Source organism: Ochotona curzoniae, unplaced genomic scaffold, assembly GCF_017591425.1.
Source record: "Ochotona curzoniae isolate NIBS_2020 unplaced genomic scaffold, NIBS_Ocur_1.0 contig_4105, whole genome shotgun sequence".
NCBI lineage: Eukaryota > Metazoa > Chordata > Mammalia > Lagomorpha > Ochotonidae > Ochotona > Ochotona curzoniae.
The window spans coordinates 2,576,065-2,597,500 of record NW_024466129.1 but is presented as its reverse complement, the minus strand read 5'-3'; the positions used below and the strand labels follow the sequence as shown (position 1 = coordinate 2,597,500).

Here is a 21,436-nt window from a genome sequence, read left to right as displayed (position 1 = left end):
ATCTCAAAGCCCCCTCCCGTCACCAGGACAGGAGTCACTCTTCTCAGCTTTTCTAATAAATCTTGCTTTAAAACTAAATTGTGTCCGCACGAAAATTCTTCTTTCCTGAGAGACAAAAATTGAGGTTGCTGCCATATTCAGTCAAAAAACGCTCCAGCAGTATCCTCATCAGCTAGATGAGGACAAAATAATCCATAATCATAGGAAGACCATAATGGTTAGAGCAGCTCACACACACACACACAGAAACAGGGCAGAAAATGTAAAGCAAATGTCACACATCTCTTCCCCTTTTGAGCTCCAATGACCCTGGATCTAGGATAATATCTATGGAACAATGGGACAGGTAGAGCATGGGTTAACCTCATTGGCTAATAGTTTATTTTTCACCTCAAGAATTGAGATTTCCCAAAGATCAGAAGTAGAGGGTAAAAAAAAAAAATAGATAATCCAAACTCAAGACTCAGCCTGAGCAAGGCTGGGTAGGTTAAAATCAATCAATCTAATCAATCAATCTTGGGCCAGCACAGTGGCCTAGCGGCTAAAGTCCTCGTCTTAAACACACCAGGATCCCATATGGGCACTGGTTTTAATCCTGACAGCTCCACTTCCCATCCAACTCCCTGCTTGTGGCCTGGGAAAGCAGTCAAAGATGGCCCAGAGCCTTGTGACCCTGCACCCGTGTGGGAGACCTGGAGGAGGATCTGGGCTCCTGGGGGAGCGAATCATCGGACAGAAGATCTTCCTCTCTGTCTCTCCTCCTCTCTCTATATATCTGACTTTGCAATAAAAATAAATAAATCTTAAAAAAAATCTTGGGCCTTAGTAGATGCCTAACACTCATTTTTGTCATAGACTGGTGGGAAAAGTAAGTGCAGAACACTTTGGATAAACCTTGACAGGTGCCTGACACACGCGTCCATGGGTAACTTCTGCTTGCTTAGATGACGGCATGGCAATGCTTTCTGTTCTGTTTCTACTTAGTATTATCGATGTTCCAGGCTGACATGCACTGTAATAAGTTACTTATGACTTAAGACATCTCACTGTGTAAGTTCATTCTATCGGTCAAGTTTAAACAGGCTCCTGGCAGTAGACTTGATTGGTTTGAGGAAATCCAGCTTGTAACTGGGCTGGGTCAGACAGGGCAAGAGAACACCAGTGGAGTGTGTCAGGCTTCCTGCAGGAGGCGCACTGGCACCCTGCCCCCCACCTCCGAGCAGCGGTTCTGTCTTCCAGCTGACTGGCCACACAGGCCCCCATGAACAGTGTGGGGTGCTCGTGCCAGGCCTGATTCCAAAGGGGCTCTTTATATGCTTCCAGGGAATAGGTCAGAGAGTCTGCCAAGACCATGGAGGCCTCTTCTTCCAAGGCCACAATCAAGACAAAGGCAACCCCTGCAGGCAGCAGAGCAGGATTCCCGAGTCATGCGTACCAAGTGCTTCAGCAGTCAGTCAGCTTGGAGCTCCACCCAGAATCTGCACAGCTCTGACATCATAGCTCCCAGGCACTAAACTTAGAGCAAAGTCAACACTCCGCTAGACATCTCAGCAAAGGCAGATTCCTGTTCCAGGCAGGAACGCCGCCTTCCCCGCGCACACCCTGCAGAGGAAGCGTCAGGTCTCAGCTACTCAACGCCCGCTGCTTCGGCAGGGCCCTGACTTGAAATACAGCAGTGGCACTTCTTCCCGGTGGCAATAAGCAACTCCCTGTCCCATGCCCGTGCCACCCCTTCCCCCCTGCACCTGGGCAGTCTCTTCCTCTTGCTTCCTCTTCTCTTCTTCAGTCTCCACCAGTCTCTGCTTGGTCAACAGCAGCTCCTTATTCAGCACATCCGCCTTGTCTTCTGCCTGCAAAGAAGGAACATCCAGTCATGGGGAAGGCGGAGCAGGCGTGCGTCTGCCTTCTTCAGTCACTGCTCCCAAAAGCCTCCTGGCTCACCCGTGGGTGGCTCCCCCTATTGCATGCCAACTGTATGCTGCGCACTTGGCACGCGCTAGTTGTAATGATTTTGACAAACAATGACAGTGTGGCTTGGAGACTGTCACACCTGTCTGTGTGATCTGAATGTAGATGTGAAAGGCGCCAAAGCCCACGCCCTCCCTACACGCTTAGTATACATTTCAGAGGTCGCACAGCACTTGCTCCGAGTGCGAGGGTCTGATGAAGGGACGGGGTCTCCTACACAAGCCTCGAGCTGGCGGTGCGTGGGCTGCAGTCAGGCAGGATGAGCCACGAGCAGACTGGCTGACATGTCCTGGCCCGCACAGGTACCCACGCAAGTCAATCAGGAAAGACAGAAACACAAATTCGTAACAGGGAGTCATGAGGAGAACTGAAGATGAGCCAAGAATCTAGACAGAAAAGACAATTTGCAGAAAGCCCAGGAAGAACCTGGAGAAAGTCCTCCGGCTCTCACCTGCACACAGGAGCACAATGCAGCCTGAAGTGTCTGTGTCACCTGTCCACCTTACACTCAGGGCCTGGCAGGCGCGGGCATTCATGACGGAGTCCTGCCTCTCTTATTTCCACCTAAATTAGCTCCCGCTTCAAGCGCTCAGTCTCCCCGACAGCACCCTACTGCACACTGACAGGTGTGGTCTGTCTTGCCCGCTAGCTGCAGGCCCCCGGCGGTTAACACCGTACCCCTTCTGCCCATCACCATGTCCCTAGCAGTAAACCTGTGTCGGGAACGGCAGGCACTCCCTAAGTACCTGGAGAATGAGCGGAGGTGACCCTCCCAACGGCTGTAGAGGTCGCCTCTGTGGAGTAGAGGTGGCAGAGGACCACAGGATGAGTTCCCAGGGAAGGAAACGCCCCAGGCCCTGAAGGTCCTGCCCTGAGGACCAGGCCTTCAACAAGGGAACATCTGTGGGAGAGTGAACCAGCACCACAGCCGGAGAAGCGGCGGAGGTGCCTCATCCTGACTTAAAGAGCTAATTTTTTTTTGGTTCTTATTCTTTTTTTTTAGATAATCTCCTGAACTGCTCTCTATACCTGCCGCAGGCTGTGTTCCAGGCACACCCCCCAGCTAGTGCCCGTGCTCTGGGCTTCCTGTCTGCTGGTAGCACTGTCTTCCTTGGCAGTGGTCACCATCTCCCATCTCACTATACTTTTGAGCTACAAAATTAACTGTTCATATGGGAAAAAGCAGTTGCGGCAACGGACGGTTCTAGCCGTCTTTCAATTTTAAACATCTAAACAAAACCTCACACTTCGTGCAGATGCAAGCTTTTATTGGAACAGAGAGTAAGATGCCTGCTATTGTTCGGCTGGCATTTGTATATTCTTGGTGCCTAACACTCTCAGTCTATCTTACTGTTAATTTTTTATGTTATTTTATTCTAATTACATCGTTGAGAAGGAAGAAGGCAGAGAGAAAGAGGAAGAAATTCAGGAAGCGCCCCTGCGACGGGCCAACACCAGAACCTGGGAACTGAATCCAGGTCTTGCATGCTGGAGGCAGGAACTCCCTCCCCGTGTCAGCAGCAGACTCCAGTGGTCCACACCAAAGGATGCTGGAGGCAGGAACTCCCTCCCTGTGTCAGCAGCAGACTCCAGTGGTCCACACCAAAGGATGCTGGAGGCAGGAACTCCCTCCCTGTGTCACCAGCAGACTCCAGTGGTCCACTCCAAAGGATGCTGGAGGCAGGAACTCCCTCCCTCCCTGTGTCAGCAGCAGACTCCAGTGGTCCACACCAAAGGATGCTGGAGGCAGGAACTCAGCACTGTTCCAGGCGCACTGTCATCTTAGCCCCTAACTAGGCCAGATACTTGCTGTTCTCTGTTCTACTTCAGTGTGGCCTACTTCTTATATTCAAATAAACACTGTCAACTCGTGTTTTAGGAAAAGTACCGATGAAGAGAAACTATACTGGGCACACTTATACGTATAAAAAAGGTATGAAACGAATTGTTTGGAAATGGCCCAACTCCGTCTCACAGGCTGGATTTTCCATTCCCCCCAGGCGGCACTTTCAGCCCAGCTGCCGCCCACTCGCTGCACAGGACGCTGGAGAAGCTCGGCGGAGCAGCCTTCGAGGGAATAATTCCAGCCAAGCAGCTTACCTGATCCAAGTCGTTCCGCAGAGCGATCTTGCTGGTTACGAGCTCATGGGCGAGGTCGTCATTCTCTTGTTCCAGCCTCATGCTGGCCTCCTGCAATCTCCGGTTTTCCCTCTGCAGAAACAAAGTGACAGCCGGAAGCAGACATTAGCGTGGCAGTGTCCCAGCAGACACGCATGGAAGCCATGGAAGCGGCGAGGAACAAGAAGCAGCAACAACAACAAAGTGACCTCTGGAAGGTGTATAAAGGAGAAGGCGCAAGTGGCACAGGAAGGCGGGGTGCTGTCCAGAAACAACAGTGAGGAGAGCTAGCGGTGTGGATGCGGCGCTGCACCCAGTGACACACAGCTGTCCCCTGAGCTCTCCAGACGCAGCGTGACAGTGCCACAGAGAGCAACATTTCCAAATACATCGCCAAATCGCGGGAGGCTTTCTTATGGATCTAAAACAGACACAAGCAATTCTTGGTTTGAAACATGCACAGCTGACCAACCCTTGGCTCCAAGAACTGCACGGCCCTATGGGGACACATGTGAGAAAACCACTAGCTAGCCCTCTCTCCAAATCAGGGTTCCAGATCACGCGGTAATATCAAGAGTGGGCTTTGACTTTGGTATCAGTGGACATCCTTTGAGTTAAAAATGTGAACTTTCCTGAACACCTATTTCTATGTTACTGCCAGAAATGTTTGTCTTTTTGCTTGTTTGTTTTGTTTTGAATTTAGATCCTGGGGCCCGGTGCAGTGGTCTAGCACCTGAAGTCCTTTCCTTGCATGCACCAAGATCCCATATGGGCACTGGTTCTAATCCCAGCAGCCCTGCTTCCCAGCCAGCTCCCTGCCTGTGGCCTGGGAAAGCAGTCTAGGACAGACTGGGAGACTCGGGAGAAGCTCCTGGCTCCTGCCTTGGGAACAGCTCAGCTCCAGCCATGGTGGTCACTTGGGGAGTGATCGGCAGATGGAAGATCTTCCTCTCTGTCTCTCCTTCTCTCTGTATATCTGACTTTCCATAGAAAAATAAAATAGGGCCCGGCGCGGTGGCGCAAGTGGTTAAAGGTCCTCGCCTTGCACGCCCGGGATCCCATATGGGCGCCGGTTCTAATCCCGGCAGCCCTGCTTCCCTTCCAGCTCCCTGCCTGTGGCCTGGGAAAGCAGTGGAGGACGGCCCAAAGCTTTGGGAACCTGCACCCGCGTGGGAGACCCGGAAGAGGCTCCTGGCATAGTATCGGCCCGTTGCGCTCACTTGGGGAGTGAATCATCGGACGGAAGATCTTCCTCTGTGTCTCTCCTCTCTGTATATCTGCCTTTCCAATGAAAAAATAATAAAAATAAATCTTAAAAAAAAAAGAAAAATAAAATAGATCCTAAAAAATATTAGATTCTAGATAAGTTAAATTAGTGAACTATTGTTTTCCTTCTTCCTACCCCTCTTTAAACTCTCAAGAAAAAAGTCTGAAACAAAGTTTTGGATGGATGAATCACCTGGTAATTCCTACAGCGTGACTGTGGACTTGTAGATTCTCATCCAGTTTAAGAACAGCGACGTACGCGTTTTCCGCTGTGAACAACCACAAGCGTGTCTTTGCTACTTCTGGCAACTCTTCTGAGATTAAAGAAAGCTGACAGGAAATGCTTCAATGTGATGAGACCTTCCTGTTGTTCAGATGTGCACATCTGTTTTCTGCAAGGCTGGCAAAAACTCGGCCACAGCAGAAGACAAACGCATGGTTTGGAAGTCAGTGTATTAGCACATTGGATGGGGTGAAGTTAATGTCATCCTCTTTGGAACGGTCTATTGTTGGTTATTTAGAAAAGAGAAAACCTAATCTAATTCTTATTTCTTTATCTTTTAAAACGAGTTAAAAAAAAATAGATAGGAGGCAGGGAGGACCATTGGCAGGGAGGGCCATTGGCAGGGAAGCCACTGTGCTGCTTGGGGCATGTTAAAACATTCTTCAAAAAAGGTAGCCACTGAAAGATAGTAAAAAATCCCAAATCACTTCAATAAAGATTTTTGTTTTTCATTTGAGAGGCAGATAGAGACAGCGCCCCCACTTGCTGGCTCACTCCCCAGGTACCCATAGCAGCCAGGCGACAGCACGTCTCCCCCAGGGGTGGCAGGACCCTCACCTGCTGCCTCCCAATGCTTACATTGGCAGGAAGCTGGATAAGTCACTGGAGCCACAGCTGAACCCCAGGACTCACCATGGGGCTTGCATAAGTCTTTAGATACTTTTAAAGCAATGCATGATAGATCTTCACGTAGCTTTAAAATGCTTAAGTAAACTATGCAATGATAGGGAAATGATTACTTGATGTCATAGGAAAAAAGATAAACTGAAAATTCTACTTTTATAACAATATAAACAAACAACAGACCTTAAGTATGGGCAGTGAATTATTTTTTATCGTTGTCTTTGTCCTTGCACATGTCCCTGAGTTTTGCACCCCTCCTCTGCAGATGGAGGGAACCACAAAGGGCCGCACTCTGGTTTCGGGAATGCCCAGGGAATGGGGCTGGCAAGGCAGCCCCTCGGGGGAGTCACATATCCTGGGCTCCTGGATCCCACCGCCTTGGAATAGGAGTGGCCTTAAACCTCTTTTTCTCATTTTGGCATCTTATCCGGTGAAAGTGAAATTTAGAATTACTTTTTTTAAACAAGTTTAAAAATTATATTCATTGCCCTATAACTGAACATATGTTGAAAAGACAAAGACAGCAGTAAGTCAGTAAGTGTAAACATAGCTTTGCACACCACCTATCCTCTACGTATGTCTGCATGGATCTACGCACCATCTAACATCCTGCCAGACCAAGCCACCTTCTAGCAGGGGCCGAGGAGTTAGTGTATTTCTGATATATCTAAGTATTACTCCTTTTTTTGGTAGAAACAACTTACATAATTGTAGAAAACTTAGATTAAAAAAAAAAGTTTCAGACACTTTTTCAGCAAGGTTCCTTCCTGTCAGGAAAGGGCAGCCAACACTCAGGCCAACGACAACACAGCATGTTTCACAATGCACACTGCTTGGTGGACAAGAGATTTCTCTCATTTCTTGATAAATCCCTTCAAGACAATACTGCTGCAACAGCCATTCCTGAGTTAAGTGCCCAGTTCTTACTGAATGTCTATTGGTAGAACCCCCGTGTTTAAAAGTTGTTTAAAAATGAAAAGTTGTTTACAGATGAAAAAACTTGCATCTACCAGTTTTTCAGGTTACAGGCACAGGCTTAGAACTGTGTCACAACAACTTCCAGGCCAAGTCACAGGATGTTCATGGAAAAGTACTGTGTTTTGGTATTTAAAAAGTTCCAAGCAGCTACTTTACCAGTGTATTGAGATCAATGCCTGGTAGATTCCACTATGGCGTATGAAAGACCTGTGAGCTCGGCTGAGATTCTGGTAGCCAACTTCTCGTTACACTTGACTGCTGGAACCAAACCCCCTCTAGACACAAGGCTAAAGAGAGGCAAGGTTGGGGAAAGACTGGAGGGAGATGTTGTGTCTAGGGGTCCTTAGAATGCCAAACAGCCTGGCAGGGTGGGCAGGGACGGGGAGTGGGCACCTGCTGGCTTTTGCTATGGCAAGAAGCTTCAGTTCAGTGACTGCAAAGCAAGCTGCGCAGTGGGAAGTGCCAGACTCCTGCTGGGCACTCAGACAAGTGGGAAAGCAAGCCACGGGCCGAAAATGCAGTATCATCCTCCAAAGTACGCGGGTGTGGTGACAGCGACGAGTCCTCCAGCGCCAGTGAGCGCAACAGGAGACCACGGAGGCTTTCTACAAAGAGCTTGCCTACACTTATCAAGGCTTAAACAGACATTGTATTACTTGGCTGTCCTCTCTGATCCTTCCCAGGAGTCAAAACTAACTGATGGAAGAAGCTTGCCTTTGTACGAGCAGGAAGGACGTCTGGTGGTGGTGGCATGGCAAAGACAGCGCCCTGGCGCGGGACATTCTGAGATGCTGGCCAAGTCAGCTCTGTTAACTCAGAGAAGTGGCCGAGTGCTCAGAGACGGTAAAGCTACCAGGCTAACTGCTCCCTCCCATGCTTTTGCAGCTCAGATTACAGGGGACACTGCTTACGTCACTCCTGGGACAAAAAGCAAACAGCAGTGTCTCACCAGCCTTGCCTCCTCCTACGTGGCTGCTGCACGGCTGAGAGAGTTTGGTTAGTAACTTTTAAGAGGAGGATACTGCATTTTTCAGACAGACACTGATGACACAGAGACATATAAATAAAAAAAAAAAACTTACCTCCTCAAAAGCCATAGACCAACTACCGCTTTCAATCATAGGTTCAAAAACAATTGAAAAAAAAAAAGAGGAATATCCAATGAAACTGAACACCTACTGAAACACGGAGGAAATGGCAACCACAAAACCAGGTCTCTGTTACTGCTGTTTTGTTTTTCCTTAGAGCTCTAAATTTTCTCCGTGACTGCAAACACTCGATGGAAGAAAGGGTACTTGAGGCAGCCAGTGGGCAAGTCTCAGCTCAGGGGAACTCCCAACACGGAAACTCCTCCCTGCGCACACTGCGCTCTCAGTGTGTCCGTCGGCCCAACATGCTGCACACAGAATTGTTAGCAACTGCAGTGTGAGCTGCCGATGGGCGGGTAGTAAAGCTGGGTGGAAGGAATCTCCTTATATGACAAGCTTAGAACTTGTAAAACAGTTTGTCTCCAGGCGAAAGAATGAAATTGCTGGGCTGAGGAACACACACACACACACACACACACACACACACACACACACACACAACGCTGCCTGGTCTCCTTTGCTTCTGCAAGACCAAGTCTGGGGTGCAACAGTGCAAGGGATGGTGTGTGGGTGTCACTAAGTCCAAGATGAGAAACCAAAGAAATGTGAGCTGGCAGTCGAAACCAATCAAACGAAACGAAACGTTAAAGGAAAAGGTCACAGGAGGGAGGTGGCTTCAGAAACTCTGGCTCAGTGAGTTGGGTGTGTTTCCTGCTGTGATGATGAATTCTTGGCACATGCTTTTAAAAACACTGAAGGGTCAGGAAGATAACTTTATCTAAAAGACCCAGTGCAATGTTGCCAGCACAACTCTCACATATTTTGTTGGGATGCCTCTTTTTTAAAAACAGTTAGTAATCACATATTTAAATCTTCAAAGTTTTTTGACACACAAAGGTAAATGCCTACAGATGAAATGTTTCAATACATATATTCTCTCTAAATGAAGATCTGAGAGGAAAACCTGGTTATTTGAAACTGACTTATGCTTTACTCCTTACCCAGTACATCCAACTTTATCTTTCTTGTATGTATTTTAAAAAGTTTTAAGCATCCAACTAAAAACAAAATCTTGCAAGTAATAACTGACAGCCAGCAAGGCAGACTGCGTGCCTTTGAACATGGAAAACAGCCAGCTTAGTTTCTCCTCCAGCACAGGGCTCAGCAAACTTGACCTGCTAACAGCCTGAGGCCCTGGTGCCTTGCAGGTCACAGCATCCAGTGGAGTTACTCAACTCGGCCACTGTTGTGCAAAAGCAGACAGATCCTAAGGAAGGGCTAGGCCCGGCTGCGCTTCCAGAAAAGGTCACTCACAGGATCCGGCAGCGACTGGAGCCACCAGCCACCGTGGAACACTCTGGCACAAACAAAATTTCAAATGAGTTGGAGGTGAGACAGGAACCTGTTCATAGCAGGTGACCTTGGCAGTACCACATTAACAGGAAATGAAGCTTTGTAAAAGCCCCGAACAACCACACTCAGAGATGTGTGCCTTGCACAACAGGGACCTCCCCCATGTGCTGCGCAGAGCTGAGGCAGCAAGCCAGCAGCACTGCTCCTTGGCCACACTGTCTGAGAAGAACCCCAGAGGGCATCGGCTTCTCCACGCTCCACGCAACATTCCCAAAATGCTGAATCGGTTGGGCAATCCAAGCCAAAAACAAAGCGATAGCCTTCAGAAGTTTATCATTATCATAAGCAGACAGCAACCATTCTGTCATCAATTACTATTTGTTAATAGACACATTATTTGACTACAATTTTCAAAGTCAACAACAGCCTCTGTGATATGGAAAAAGTAAAAGGAATAAACTTAATTTTACTGATTTTTTTAAAAAAGGAAAAAACCACCTTTCATAGATGGATAACTTATCTTGATTTCTCTGAGCAAAGAAAGATTCAACCAGGGGAGGAAAAAGACAGTCTTTCCCTCCACACGTAAGAAACCAACATAACTCAAATTTCTCCTTTTATCAAGATAAAAGAAAATGTGATTACTCCTTGAAATCATTTCATTAGACATATATGATTGGCACAATACAAGCATAATAAGATTTACTTCAAATACTGTTTTTATTATTTTACTACACATAATTAATTAACTTTATTTAAAATTTTATGTAGGAACATCTGCTCTGATAAAATTTGTATGTGCAATAAAAACTGTATACTTAAGAGGAATCACTTTCTTTCTATTTATATTTCATTCTTATTAAAAAAAAATCATGATATCCAATCTGAAGAAAGCATCTCAAATGTAATTACCCTGGACATGGATAAGTTACTTCAATCAGAAATTGTGTATATCTAACACCAAGCATTTCAGTCTCCCTAGGATTTTCCACCCAGACAGGTAATCTTCGTTAGCTTTGGGAGAGTCATTGCATTTAATTAACTGGCTGTTTTTTTAAGGCTTAACCTACATTTGTGTAAGTAGTTCTTTAATTAAAACAGAAAAACACATCATTCTGCAAAGGAATGCGAAGGCTGCAGGTCTCTAAAAAACACCATCAATTGATTACATCGCCAGAAAACTTTCCCCACAGCGAAAACAATTCACTCTTTAGGATGGAAAATACTACTAAGGACGAGGTTCCTCATCCTTAACATGCAGTAAAGCAGCCGCACATATCCACTGCCTTGGGGCTCCCGGGAACTTGAACAAAATGAAAATGCACTTCCTGTATTTCTACAGTGAAATCTCTCTCCCACATTTCACCTTGTTTGAAACCAGTAAATAAATTTACACACCAAAATATCAGAGTCGATAAAGAGTTGATTAAATAAATTTGTCTAGGTCCAAGTTAAGAAAGATGACCAAAGATATTTAGAAAACATGTTCTATATTCTTGCAGTTCAGTTTGCTTTCTGTTTCTCAGAATGTAGTCCTGTACACTAAAAGCTACCAGAGGTGGGGAACCTTTTTTCTGTCAAAGGCTATTGGGATATTTATAGCATCATTTGCAGGCCACTCAAGAGTATGAACTTAAAAATGAGCCTGCTGTTGATCTATTGGATTTCAATCGCTGCCTGCAGTTGCCTTGGCAGGACCAGACCAAATGACTGACCCTTATAGAGGCTGGCCATTCCTCATCCTAAGTAGTCATTCTGGGGGTTCACTGAATTTCAAGTACAAACTAATGCCAAGACTGGTCAGCACAGCAATGTGTATATATTTATGTATGTCTGTATCTGTGTGTGTGTGTTCATCAGTGTGTATGTTCAACAAGTATTCTAGCTGGAAAACGAGGGACATGACTGCAACTGATCATACCGCTGGCTTGTGTTGGCATCTGGGTACATACAGGATCAACAGTTAGTCATCAGTTTGATCTGATGGAAAGCCTCTTTCAAGCATGGCTTCCACACAAGTATCCCTGGTATGTGGAGTTCGTGGAAGGGAGATGATGAGCTGGAAGCCACCTCTTGGGATACTGCTTGGGCGCTGATGTTTATGTTAGTTGCTTTTGTTTGTGTGTTGGAGGCTGTGTGTGTACAAATACACATGAATTTCATACACCATGAAATCCAGACTTAGGGTCTTCCTGCAATGCTTCCATGACCAAGGAAAAGAGTACTGAACAGAAATATCTCTTAGAATCCCCTTATTGCACGGTATTTCTGGGTTTTTGTTTTCGTTTTGTTTTGTTTTCTTCATTCCCGTAACATTCTTAAGACTCTTGTCATATGGAAAGCTACAAGGTAGATGTAACATTTCCAGATTTTTTATTTAAAAAGCAGAGTTACAGAGAGGGAGAGAGAGAGAGAGAGAGAGAGAGAGAGACTATGATCATCCATCCACCAATTCACTTCTTCACTTCCCAAATGGCTAAAATAGACAGGGCTGGACCAGGACCAAGGCCGGATCTGGAAGCATCTTCCAGATCTCCCACATGGGGGCCTGGTACTCAGGACATCTTCTGCTGCTTTCTCTGGCACCTTAGCAGGAATGTGGGCTGGAAGTGGAATACTTGGGGCATAACCAGTGCCCATATGGGATGCCAGCATCTCAGGTGATAGCTTTATCCATTAAGCCACAATGTCAGTCCCTAGCCTTGGCATTTTAAGTAATGTGAATTCTAATGGTTGAGGAGGTTCAACAAATACTTTTTTGTCTTTTTCTAAGAAATAGAATTAATGCAAGTCCTCAGTGCCTTCAAATGTCTTCTTGAGTTATTTTTAAGAGTTTATGTTAACTGGATTCCTAGTCCAAAGTCAGGCTCATTCCCAGGTTAGAGATCTTATTCATGACAGCACTAAACTTAGGAAATTCTAAAAGGTATTCTCCCAGACACCTGCTGCTTCCATCAGGTAACTACAGTTAGCTTCTTGAACTATGTGATGATCTCATCTGAAGGATCAATCTGTTGATGGCTGGAAACTATGTTATCAATTACCATTCGGCAGATGTAATTCTAATTATAGCAGAGTAATTTTGCCAAAAATTAGACACTATTTAAAAAGTGCACAAACATTGGTCAGGCAATGTGTGAAAAAGCTATGAAATCATCCAGAAGAGACACATACTTTGTCTAGCAAGCACAGGTGAGATCATCGCACTCAAAAGTGTTATCCGACCCCCAAAAAACACCAACATATTTTATTTCTACTTTTACACAAATGATCTTACATGTTCTAAGTAGTTTAAAAATAATATACACATTACTATTCATACATACCTGCCTTGTCCAAAACAAACCCTAGTCCATAGCAACAAGTCCTAGTCTAATTCCAAATGCGCAAGTTTGCTTTCAAGTAATAAAGCATTCTTCGCAGTGATGGCAACAATAAAAATTAAGAATGATACAGCAGCAGGAGGACTTCATCTTGAATCTTTAATAATCTTCATAACGACTGCTTTGAAGCCCTTCTCAACAAGCACGCTATATGACTTACATTAAAACTGGCTCCACTGAGGGGACAGTGGGTGGTGAAATTAGCCTCAAACCTTGTCTAATAGCATACTTTCTGTTCATATGTGTAATTATCTACCACAACAGTGTGCAGAATTTTATTATTCATTCATTAGCCAGTAATATACACAAAGGGATAAACAATGATGCTAGTTATTCAGTTGCCATACTCAGGAGAAATATAAGAAATATAAGGAAATTAATCAACGGACTGTAGGGGCAGAGCCTGCACTTGTCGAGTAAATCTTAGTGGTACGCCTTATAGAACTAGTAATAATCTTTTGCTCAGCACCAACTTTGTCCCAAGGACTTTGCATCCAGCAACCCTCATCTTCACGCAAATCCCTCAAGGACATCACACGCTGGACAGATGAGGAAAGGACTCCACAAACAGACAAGATGCTCAGCAGTGACACAGGTGTTTCAAATTCTATTCTCTTTCGTGTAGAAAGCCAACATTTCAACTCAGCTGGACTGCAAAATCTACATACTCTTTCCTCATGTTCCTCTACATTCAAGCATGTCACTTAATTCTAAAGCAACAGAGATGCACGGTGCACCTGTGCCACCCATATCAGCTTTCTGACCATGTAAATAATGCTGCTGCACAAAGGCAATGTCAACCCACAGAGGGTGACCCAACCAACAATATTACCCAGGGCTCTGGCAGGATGTTGGCACTGGTTCTTACTGCTGAAATAGAATACTGTGTTGTATTAGCCAGCTGGTGTGCAAAGAGGATGGGCTGCTATGCACCTGCATGAATCAGAAAAATCAGAACAGGTTGAAGAAAGACAATAATATTTTGCTTTGGAAAAGTAAGTTGGAAAACGGTATCTTCCGACACACCAAATCCTTGGGAATAGCATAGCTAATTGGCACTGAAGAGACCTGACTCCACGAACAACCCACTTTGTAAAAGAAATACCACAATTAAATTGGACGTTCAGCTGAAATCATCTGGACTCTGAAACTTCATGCTAGAGTCAAACATCCCCGTCATTCACGAGTTTGTGGAAACAAGTGTTGCAACAGACACCACTAACATGCTTGATGCACCTTCGGGATTTTTATTTTTCTTTCCAAATAAGTTTGCATTGTTAACATTTGCTACACACACAAATAATTACAAAACATTCTCTTGCCAGTCTTGCAATAGTTCACCTTCTAAAAGTCTCTGAGGATGTGATCATGCAATGCTAAAACCATACTTTGCCATTTTTCTTTTTTTTTTCCTGAGTTTTGAAAGCAGAAAGCCACTTTCTTTCCTTTTCCCTCTCCTTCTCTCAGCTTCTTATGAAGATTCTCAGTATAAATGCAACAGCTGGAGTTACCTACAAATATACAAACTGAAAGAAAAGAAATATTATGGTTGGCTACTTGGGAGGATCCTAAAATGAAAACACGCCTGGACTGGACAGGGTCTGGTCAAACAATCCAGAAAGGACTGAACTTGTCTGGCCTGCTTGAGGCTGAAAGTGAAGCCCTTGGCTCTGACAGGTGCAAAACACCTTGCGTACCTTGTACCTGTCCATGGGGTCTTCTTGCTGCAGCTGACTCTCTCGCATCGTCTGATATTCTTTCTCATATTTCTTCAGCTTTTTGGTTGGGACCTGTAAGGATCAGAGGGAAGGCATGTTAGACTAGAACATCATTTAGGCAGAGATTTTCTGGTGAGTTTCTTAAAGAAGTTTCTGGCATTCTAGTGGAGATGTCCAACTCCAAATTAGGGGCATCTGGCACCTAGAGCAGGGGGATGGGAAGCCTTCCCTGCACAGAGCGCAGTGTACATCTGGGCTCTGGTGGGCTACATAGTCTAGGAAGCAGCCATCCAGCCCTGCTCTTCTGCACACAACTTGCCATAGGTGATAAACAAATGAATAAGTGCCCCAGTGTTCCAACATAAGGTCTTCTGTAAGAACAGGCCGGAGTTTGCCCATCTCTATTTTATGATATTGGTGATATCATAACTTTTTTGTTAATGGATTTAATGGTGCTGTTAATTTTTAACTATCTTTAATAAATAGTAGTCTTGAAAATGATTATAGACATAGAAAAGCTGTGCAACAAACTTTTAAAAATGAGTTAAGATACCAAAAAGAAAGACTTACAGTTGACACTTAAAATAATACAAGTTCATCATGCTATATAATAAAATAAAATAAAAATCACCTGAGCAATTCATCTATTTCTTACTAAAACTGCCATCCTCAGGAGACAGTATTTAATTCTTTTCTGAAAAAAGACCAGATCATTATGAACCAGAAGACCTCTAAAGTAGCAAGCTCGTGCGGCATGATCGGAGTCACAGAACGGGGCACTAGACAGAGCAGTCTGAATATGCATTACTTACTTTTTAATTACATAATCCAGACATTCATGCTTTCAGTGGGTTTCTTTATTTGTAATACATCAAGTAAATAAATTTATACCCCACGGTGGTTGTCAGGAGAATGAACTGTTCAACATGGTGAAGCATCTCATTGCTCGGGGCTGGCCTTGTGTTGTCCAGTTCAACCTGCTGCTCCCACCCCAGCTGCCCCATGTCTGAGTGCCCACTGGAATCCCAGCTGCCCGCTTCTCACTCTGTTTTCTGGACAATGGCCCCGTTTCTTGGACCCTGTCACCTACACGGGAGACCCAGACAGAATTTCTGGCTGGGGCCAGCCTGGCCCAAGCCTGACTGTTGCGGCCATCCGGGGAGTGGAAGGTCTTTCCTCTCTCTCTCCGTCTTCCTTTATTGTTCTGCCTTACTTACACACAAACAAACAAACAAAGCCTGATTTTTAGAAGATTTTAACAGTATTTAAAGCATTCAATCAAAATGTAGGTTATATTTCATTCTATTCAGATTGCAGATTCAAGTCTACTATTAGCCTTTTCTTAAGCAACTAAAAGTATTCAATTTCTTTCAACATCAAAATATTTCCTTAATATATATATATACCTTCATTTGAAGTGAATAAAAATGGGTTTTTGCTTGTTAAGATTACAGTCCTGCTGGAGTGGACATTTGGCACACAGTGATTAAGACACCTGGATGTTTGTGTCCCCCGCCGGAGTGCCTGGGTTTAAGTCCTTCCTCCACTTCTGACTCAGTGACCTGCTAATGCACAAAGTGCTTGAGACCTGGATAAAGTTAGTCGCTTTAGCTTGGCCCAACTCTAGCTATTTAGCAGCTGTGGAATGAACCAGGGGATGGGAGATAACATCTCTCTCTCTCTCTCTCGCTTTCAAATGAAAATAAATAAACCTTTAAAAATTACAAATATACTGTTTTTTTCTGATTTATTACAGATTTGACAAAGTAGACACGTTGATGCCTCCAACATCCACCAAGATGTCTGGCCCATCTTGGACACTCTAAAGGCTATTTTTTTGTTTTGTTTTGCTTTTTTAAAGAATCATTCTCTTTTTTTAAAAGGCAGATTGACAAACATGGAAAGAGAGAGAAAGAGATTTTCCATCCATTGGTTCACTCCCCCACATGTCTGCAACAGCCAGAGTTAGGCCAGGATGAAACCAAGAGTCTGAAACTAGGTCTCTCACGTGGGTGCCAGGGGCCTAACCACTTCATCCTCAGCTGTCTTCGAAGGTGTATTAGCAGGGAGCTGGACTGGAGGTGGAGGAACCAGGACTCAAACCCACGCTCCGATATCTACGGCCGGTGCTCTAGGCAGAGGCCTAACCAGCAACACAACTCCAGATCGTTTCTTAGCTAAAAATACAGTAGTTAGAAAATATGCATATGTACGCTGGAGGAAAAGAGAAGGGCAGTATCCGCAAAAAAATACATTTATCTTCCAGCTTCCTGCAATGAGTACAACTTCAATTCTCTAACTAGAGACTTGGTTAAGTTAAAAAACAAAGACATTAGGTGCTATTCTCTAGCTTATCTAATTACTTTCCTGTTACCCTCCAGGATTCCTAAAAAGCACTAGAATTTTCTGCTTCTTATCACAAATGGGAAGTTCTACTAATTTAGTCCAAATCCTGATTTGTAGCACAAACCACTGGACAAGCACATTCAAATATTCATCTGGGCCTGTCGTGATAGCCTAGTGGTTAAAGTCACCTTCAACGTGCTGGGATCTCATATGGTTGCCGGTTTTAATCCCGGCTGAACTGCTTCCCATCCAGCTCCCTGCCTGTGGCCCGGGAAAGCAGCCGAGCTTTGGGATCCTGCACCTGCATGGGAGATCTAGAAGAAGCTCCTGGCTCCTGCTCTAGATTGGCTCAGCTCCAGCATTCGTGGCTGCTTGCGGAGTGAACAATTAGATGGAAGATCCTCCTCCCTGTCTCTCCTCCTTTCTATATATCTGAATTTGCAATAAAGACAAATAAATCTTTAAAAAAAAATAAAATAAAATATTCATCTGGTTGATGGGGAAACATCTCCCCTATTCAGCATGGAGAACATTTTCTAAAGTGTAACTGAATTGCTTGGGTGGGTCTCAGGACGGGGTGTCTCATGCCTGGATCCCAGACAGCCGCCATGTGCACATGGTGAGCTGTTCCCAGGCCTGCTGGGCTCCGGGGGCTGCTTCCTTCGGGGTGAGTAGACTGAGGGGGGAGGTCTCTGGGACTGGGCAGGTCCGGGACCCACCCGTTGCCTTCATTGGGCGGTGAATGGGATTTGGGAGGGGTGCGACCTTGGGCCTGGGAATTTAAACCTCCAGCAGCCTCCCGGCAGCTGGTGGGTCTCAGGACAGGGCGTCTCATGCCTGGATCCCGGACAGCCGCCATGTGCACATGGTGAGCTGTTCCTGGGCCTGCCAGTGCGCCATTTGGTGCCAGGCTCTGCCTGCTGGCCGCCCGGCTGGGGAGCTCTGGGGATTTGGTTCTTTGAGTCACTGCTTAATTAGCTTCAGGTGGAACCCATTGTGCTTCTTGGACCTGAAACAGGCAGTAACTCTTCCTTTGCAAAACTTGTAATCACTAATAATGCTGACCACCAAATACCAGTCCATGCAGAAACTATGGCTTGGGGCTTGTCCTGCAAAAGTAGCTCCAACAGCTGGCTAATGTGTCAACTGGTAATGGAACAGAGTAGATCAGACACGACTGAGCAAACCTTAGCCCACAAGTAAAACTAGAAACCAGGAGGGAGCAGAGGTCATGCCGAGCTAGGCTCTTGCACCTACTGGTCTGTGGGAGCCAGGAACGCTAAGCCACAGTGTCTAAGGCAGAGTTTGGGACAGGGGAGGGGCTGTGCCAAGCTGAGTCAGAGCATCCACTGGCAGGCAAGTGATCTATGGCTGGGAACAGACCTGGTTGGGGAGCAAAGGGGACAACACTAGCTGGGCTGAGGTTCCCACCAAGAGGCATGTGGCCTGGAAGGGGGGCTGCGTTCTGATCTGGAAACAGTTGTAGTCTCCCTTGGCATAAGTGTGGACTGGGATTGGATGCACCGAACCGGGACGGACCCCAACACCCCCTGGTGTCCTGGAGGATCAGGGCAGATGTGGGATGGACTAGGCAAGGTCTCAAACCCCTACTGAGCCATGTGTGAGCCATACATGGATATGGACAAACCATGGCTGGGCTGGAACATCCAACAGCAAGAACCAGATTGGGTTGAAGGCCAGTCAGGAAAAGCCACAGTTCCTGCTATGACAGGAGGTGGACTGAGTAGGGTTGGCTCATGGACCCACTGGTATGCGTGAAACCTGGCATTGGGAGAGGTTCTGATGGAGAAGCCTGGGCAACTCCTCTGGCAGGACACAGACCCGGCAGGTAAGCGCAAGAAACATGATAGGAAACAGCCCAGAATAGGCCATGGAAAGCTACACACTGGCATACAATTGGCAGACGTGGGGGCAAGACCAGGCTGAATCTGTCCACGTCATCCACTGGCAAATTCAGGCACCAGTGTGGGTCGAGCCAGGTTTGGTCGCAACAAAGACTAGTGCACAATACGGAATGCCAAGGTGAGGTTGCCTGTACCGGAAGGGACCGCAGCACCCAACCAGCCTGAGAACAAGAAAGGAAGTGGGCAGAGCCAGCAGGGGAATAAGGGAGGGTTCCTTTGCTGGACAGCTACTGCCGCAGAAGAGCATAGGCTGGGATGGGGGCAGACTAGACTAGGCAGAGCTACCATACCTGTGCACCTCATGTGGACTAGATCAGGGAAAAGCCGGGCTGGGCTGATTATTCCTACTGGTGCAAACAAAATTAGAGTGGGTGAGGGTTGTTTGGGCTTAGCCACAGCATCAGCTGGAATCTGGGAGTGGGAGAGGCATGGGAGGGAAATAGTGGGCTCATCCCTCTTGGGTTACCACTTCCACAGGAGGACATAAAACTAAGATAGTGGCTGGGGTGGAACGGGGTGTGGGACAGACTGGATTACTGCTACACATACTGGCAAACCAGGGTAGGGGGTGGGCCTGGTGGGGGTTATTGTGGGTCGCTCCAACTGGGCTGCAGCTCCTACTGGTTTATGTGAGGGCCAAGTATGTGCTGGGCAGAACCAGGTTGGACTGGAAGTTTCTTTGGAGATCTTCCTAATCTAAATGCCGGACTCAGAACCCAAACCAAGAAAAGAGAGAAGACAGAACAGGTAAATCAACCATCTCAGCTATGATGGACTATGTCAATCAGTGGATTTTTCAAAGACCTCATAGTGCTTGGAGTGGCAAGATTGACAGCAACTCATAACTGGTGCAATATCAAAACCACTTGAGCAAGAACCTCAGAGCATGCCCTATATCCGGGACCTTGGGAAGGTGGGAAATTGGGTGGGCCTTCTCCCTTAACACCCCCTTTTAAACATGAAGGAAACAATATGGAAAACATACTAGTATTATCCACTTTCCTGTAACCCTTGAACCTTCTTACCCTAATTAACTATGTAAAGATTGTCAAAATAAAAATAAAATTTTACATTAAAAAAATAAAATAAAGTATAACTGAATTGCCAAGGACTGCTGGAATATTGCCATTGAGAGACACTACTCCCAGTTACTGAATCCCAAGAGACCTTCCACGGTACGCTATGACCACACACAGTGTGACAGAATGGGAAGTAACGCCCACTGTGCTGCTGCCGTATAGACCAGCAGACAAATAGGGAGAGCACACACAGGATCATGTGCCAACGAATAATCGCATCATTTCTCTTGATTTGGACGGTGGCCTTAGTTTCCTGAGCTTTCTTTTGCTTATACGCATTCATCATTTACCCAGAAAACGAACTACAGATTCTCAAGACCAAGAGGCAGAAATGCCTGGCTCTGTCGGAGCCCTAGAGCCGAGCAACTAGGGGGAGTTCTGAGGGCCTCCGGCACTGCTGAGGTGTCTCCATGGGTCCCTGGGAGCCGCTGAAGGTGGGGAAGCCTCTGTGCCGGGGGCCACCATGCTGTTACATTTAAATGTGGAATATCAGAGCACAAAGGACCAGGTGGAGTATCAGTTCTTTGTTGAAATATTGTCCACGGGGTTCTAAAATGGATCTATTCATCAGTGTCTGAATTAGATAATGTAAGCTTGCTACTAGAGAATACATCTAAAACAAAATGTTTTAATTTAAACTAAGATTTTTTTTTTTTTACATGAAAAGCATGTCCCTTGAAGAGTCGATCTTGCTACTTACAGTTATTGGGAGCGATTTTTTAAAAATGAATTAAGCACCCTCAGAAAGCTAACCCTCTCCCATCTGGCTGAGATTCTAGCATGTTCAGCTTCATCATGTTCAGGGAAGCAGAGCAGGTTCCCAGAACAGTATGTTGCTAGGAAACCTTCCAAGCTTATTTATCTTGTGCCGTGGGGTGATGCTGAGCAACCACCTGTGATTGGAACAATGCGCAAACAGGAGGAACAGGGTGGAGGAGGAAGAGACGGGAGCTGATATGAAACTCTTCTTACTATAAAATAATGAAAAGACAGTGGACTTCCAGCTTTTAAAGCTGTGTTTTAGGACAAACTTTATTTGATTTTAGGGACTGGTACACCGAAGCTTAAAAAATTTTATTGGAGAAAAAAATATCTCTTCAGGATGTAGTTTTAATTAAAAGAATGAAAGCCTTAAGAGTTATTAGAATTGAAATAATCTATTATCTCAAGAGCAGTATCAGTATTTCTCCCCTTAAGTTAAAACAATTTAGCATGAGTGTAGATATGAAGAACATGCGAAGAATCATGAGTGTTTGTTAATGTCTATGTCAGTTCTAGGTCATCTTCAGCTTTCCTGTTTAACGGGT

General features: G+C 45.6%; 1 protein-coding gene across 11 annotated transcripts in view; it reads right to left on the bottom strand.

Moving 5' to 3' along the window:
- RABGAP1L (RAB GTPase activating protein 1 like) overlaps window positions 1-21,436 on the bottom strand; it is a 592,969-nt gene that overhangs the window by 10,253 nt on the left and 561,280 nt on the right. For 8 of the 11 annotated variants that reach the window (XM_040984290.1, XM_040984291.1, XM_040984293.1 and 5 more), the window contains 3 exons: window positions 14,759-14,851; window positions 4,069-4,179; window positions 1,746-1,850 (listed from right to left, as the gene is read on the bottom strand). In XM_040984290.1, coding sequence (XP_040840224.1) covers window positions 1,746-1,850; window positions 4,069-4,179; window positions 14,759-14,851 — 309 coding nt within the window. Of the gene's footprint in view, window positions 1-1,745; window positions 1,851-4,068; window positions 4,180-8,319; window positions 10,210-12,452; window positions 14,588-14,758; window positions 14,852-21,436 lie in introns of those variants that run through there. The other 3 variants (XM_040984292.1, XM_040984300.1, XM_040984299.1) reach the window with 2 other exon arrangements.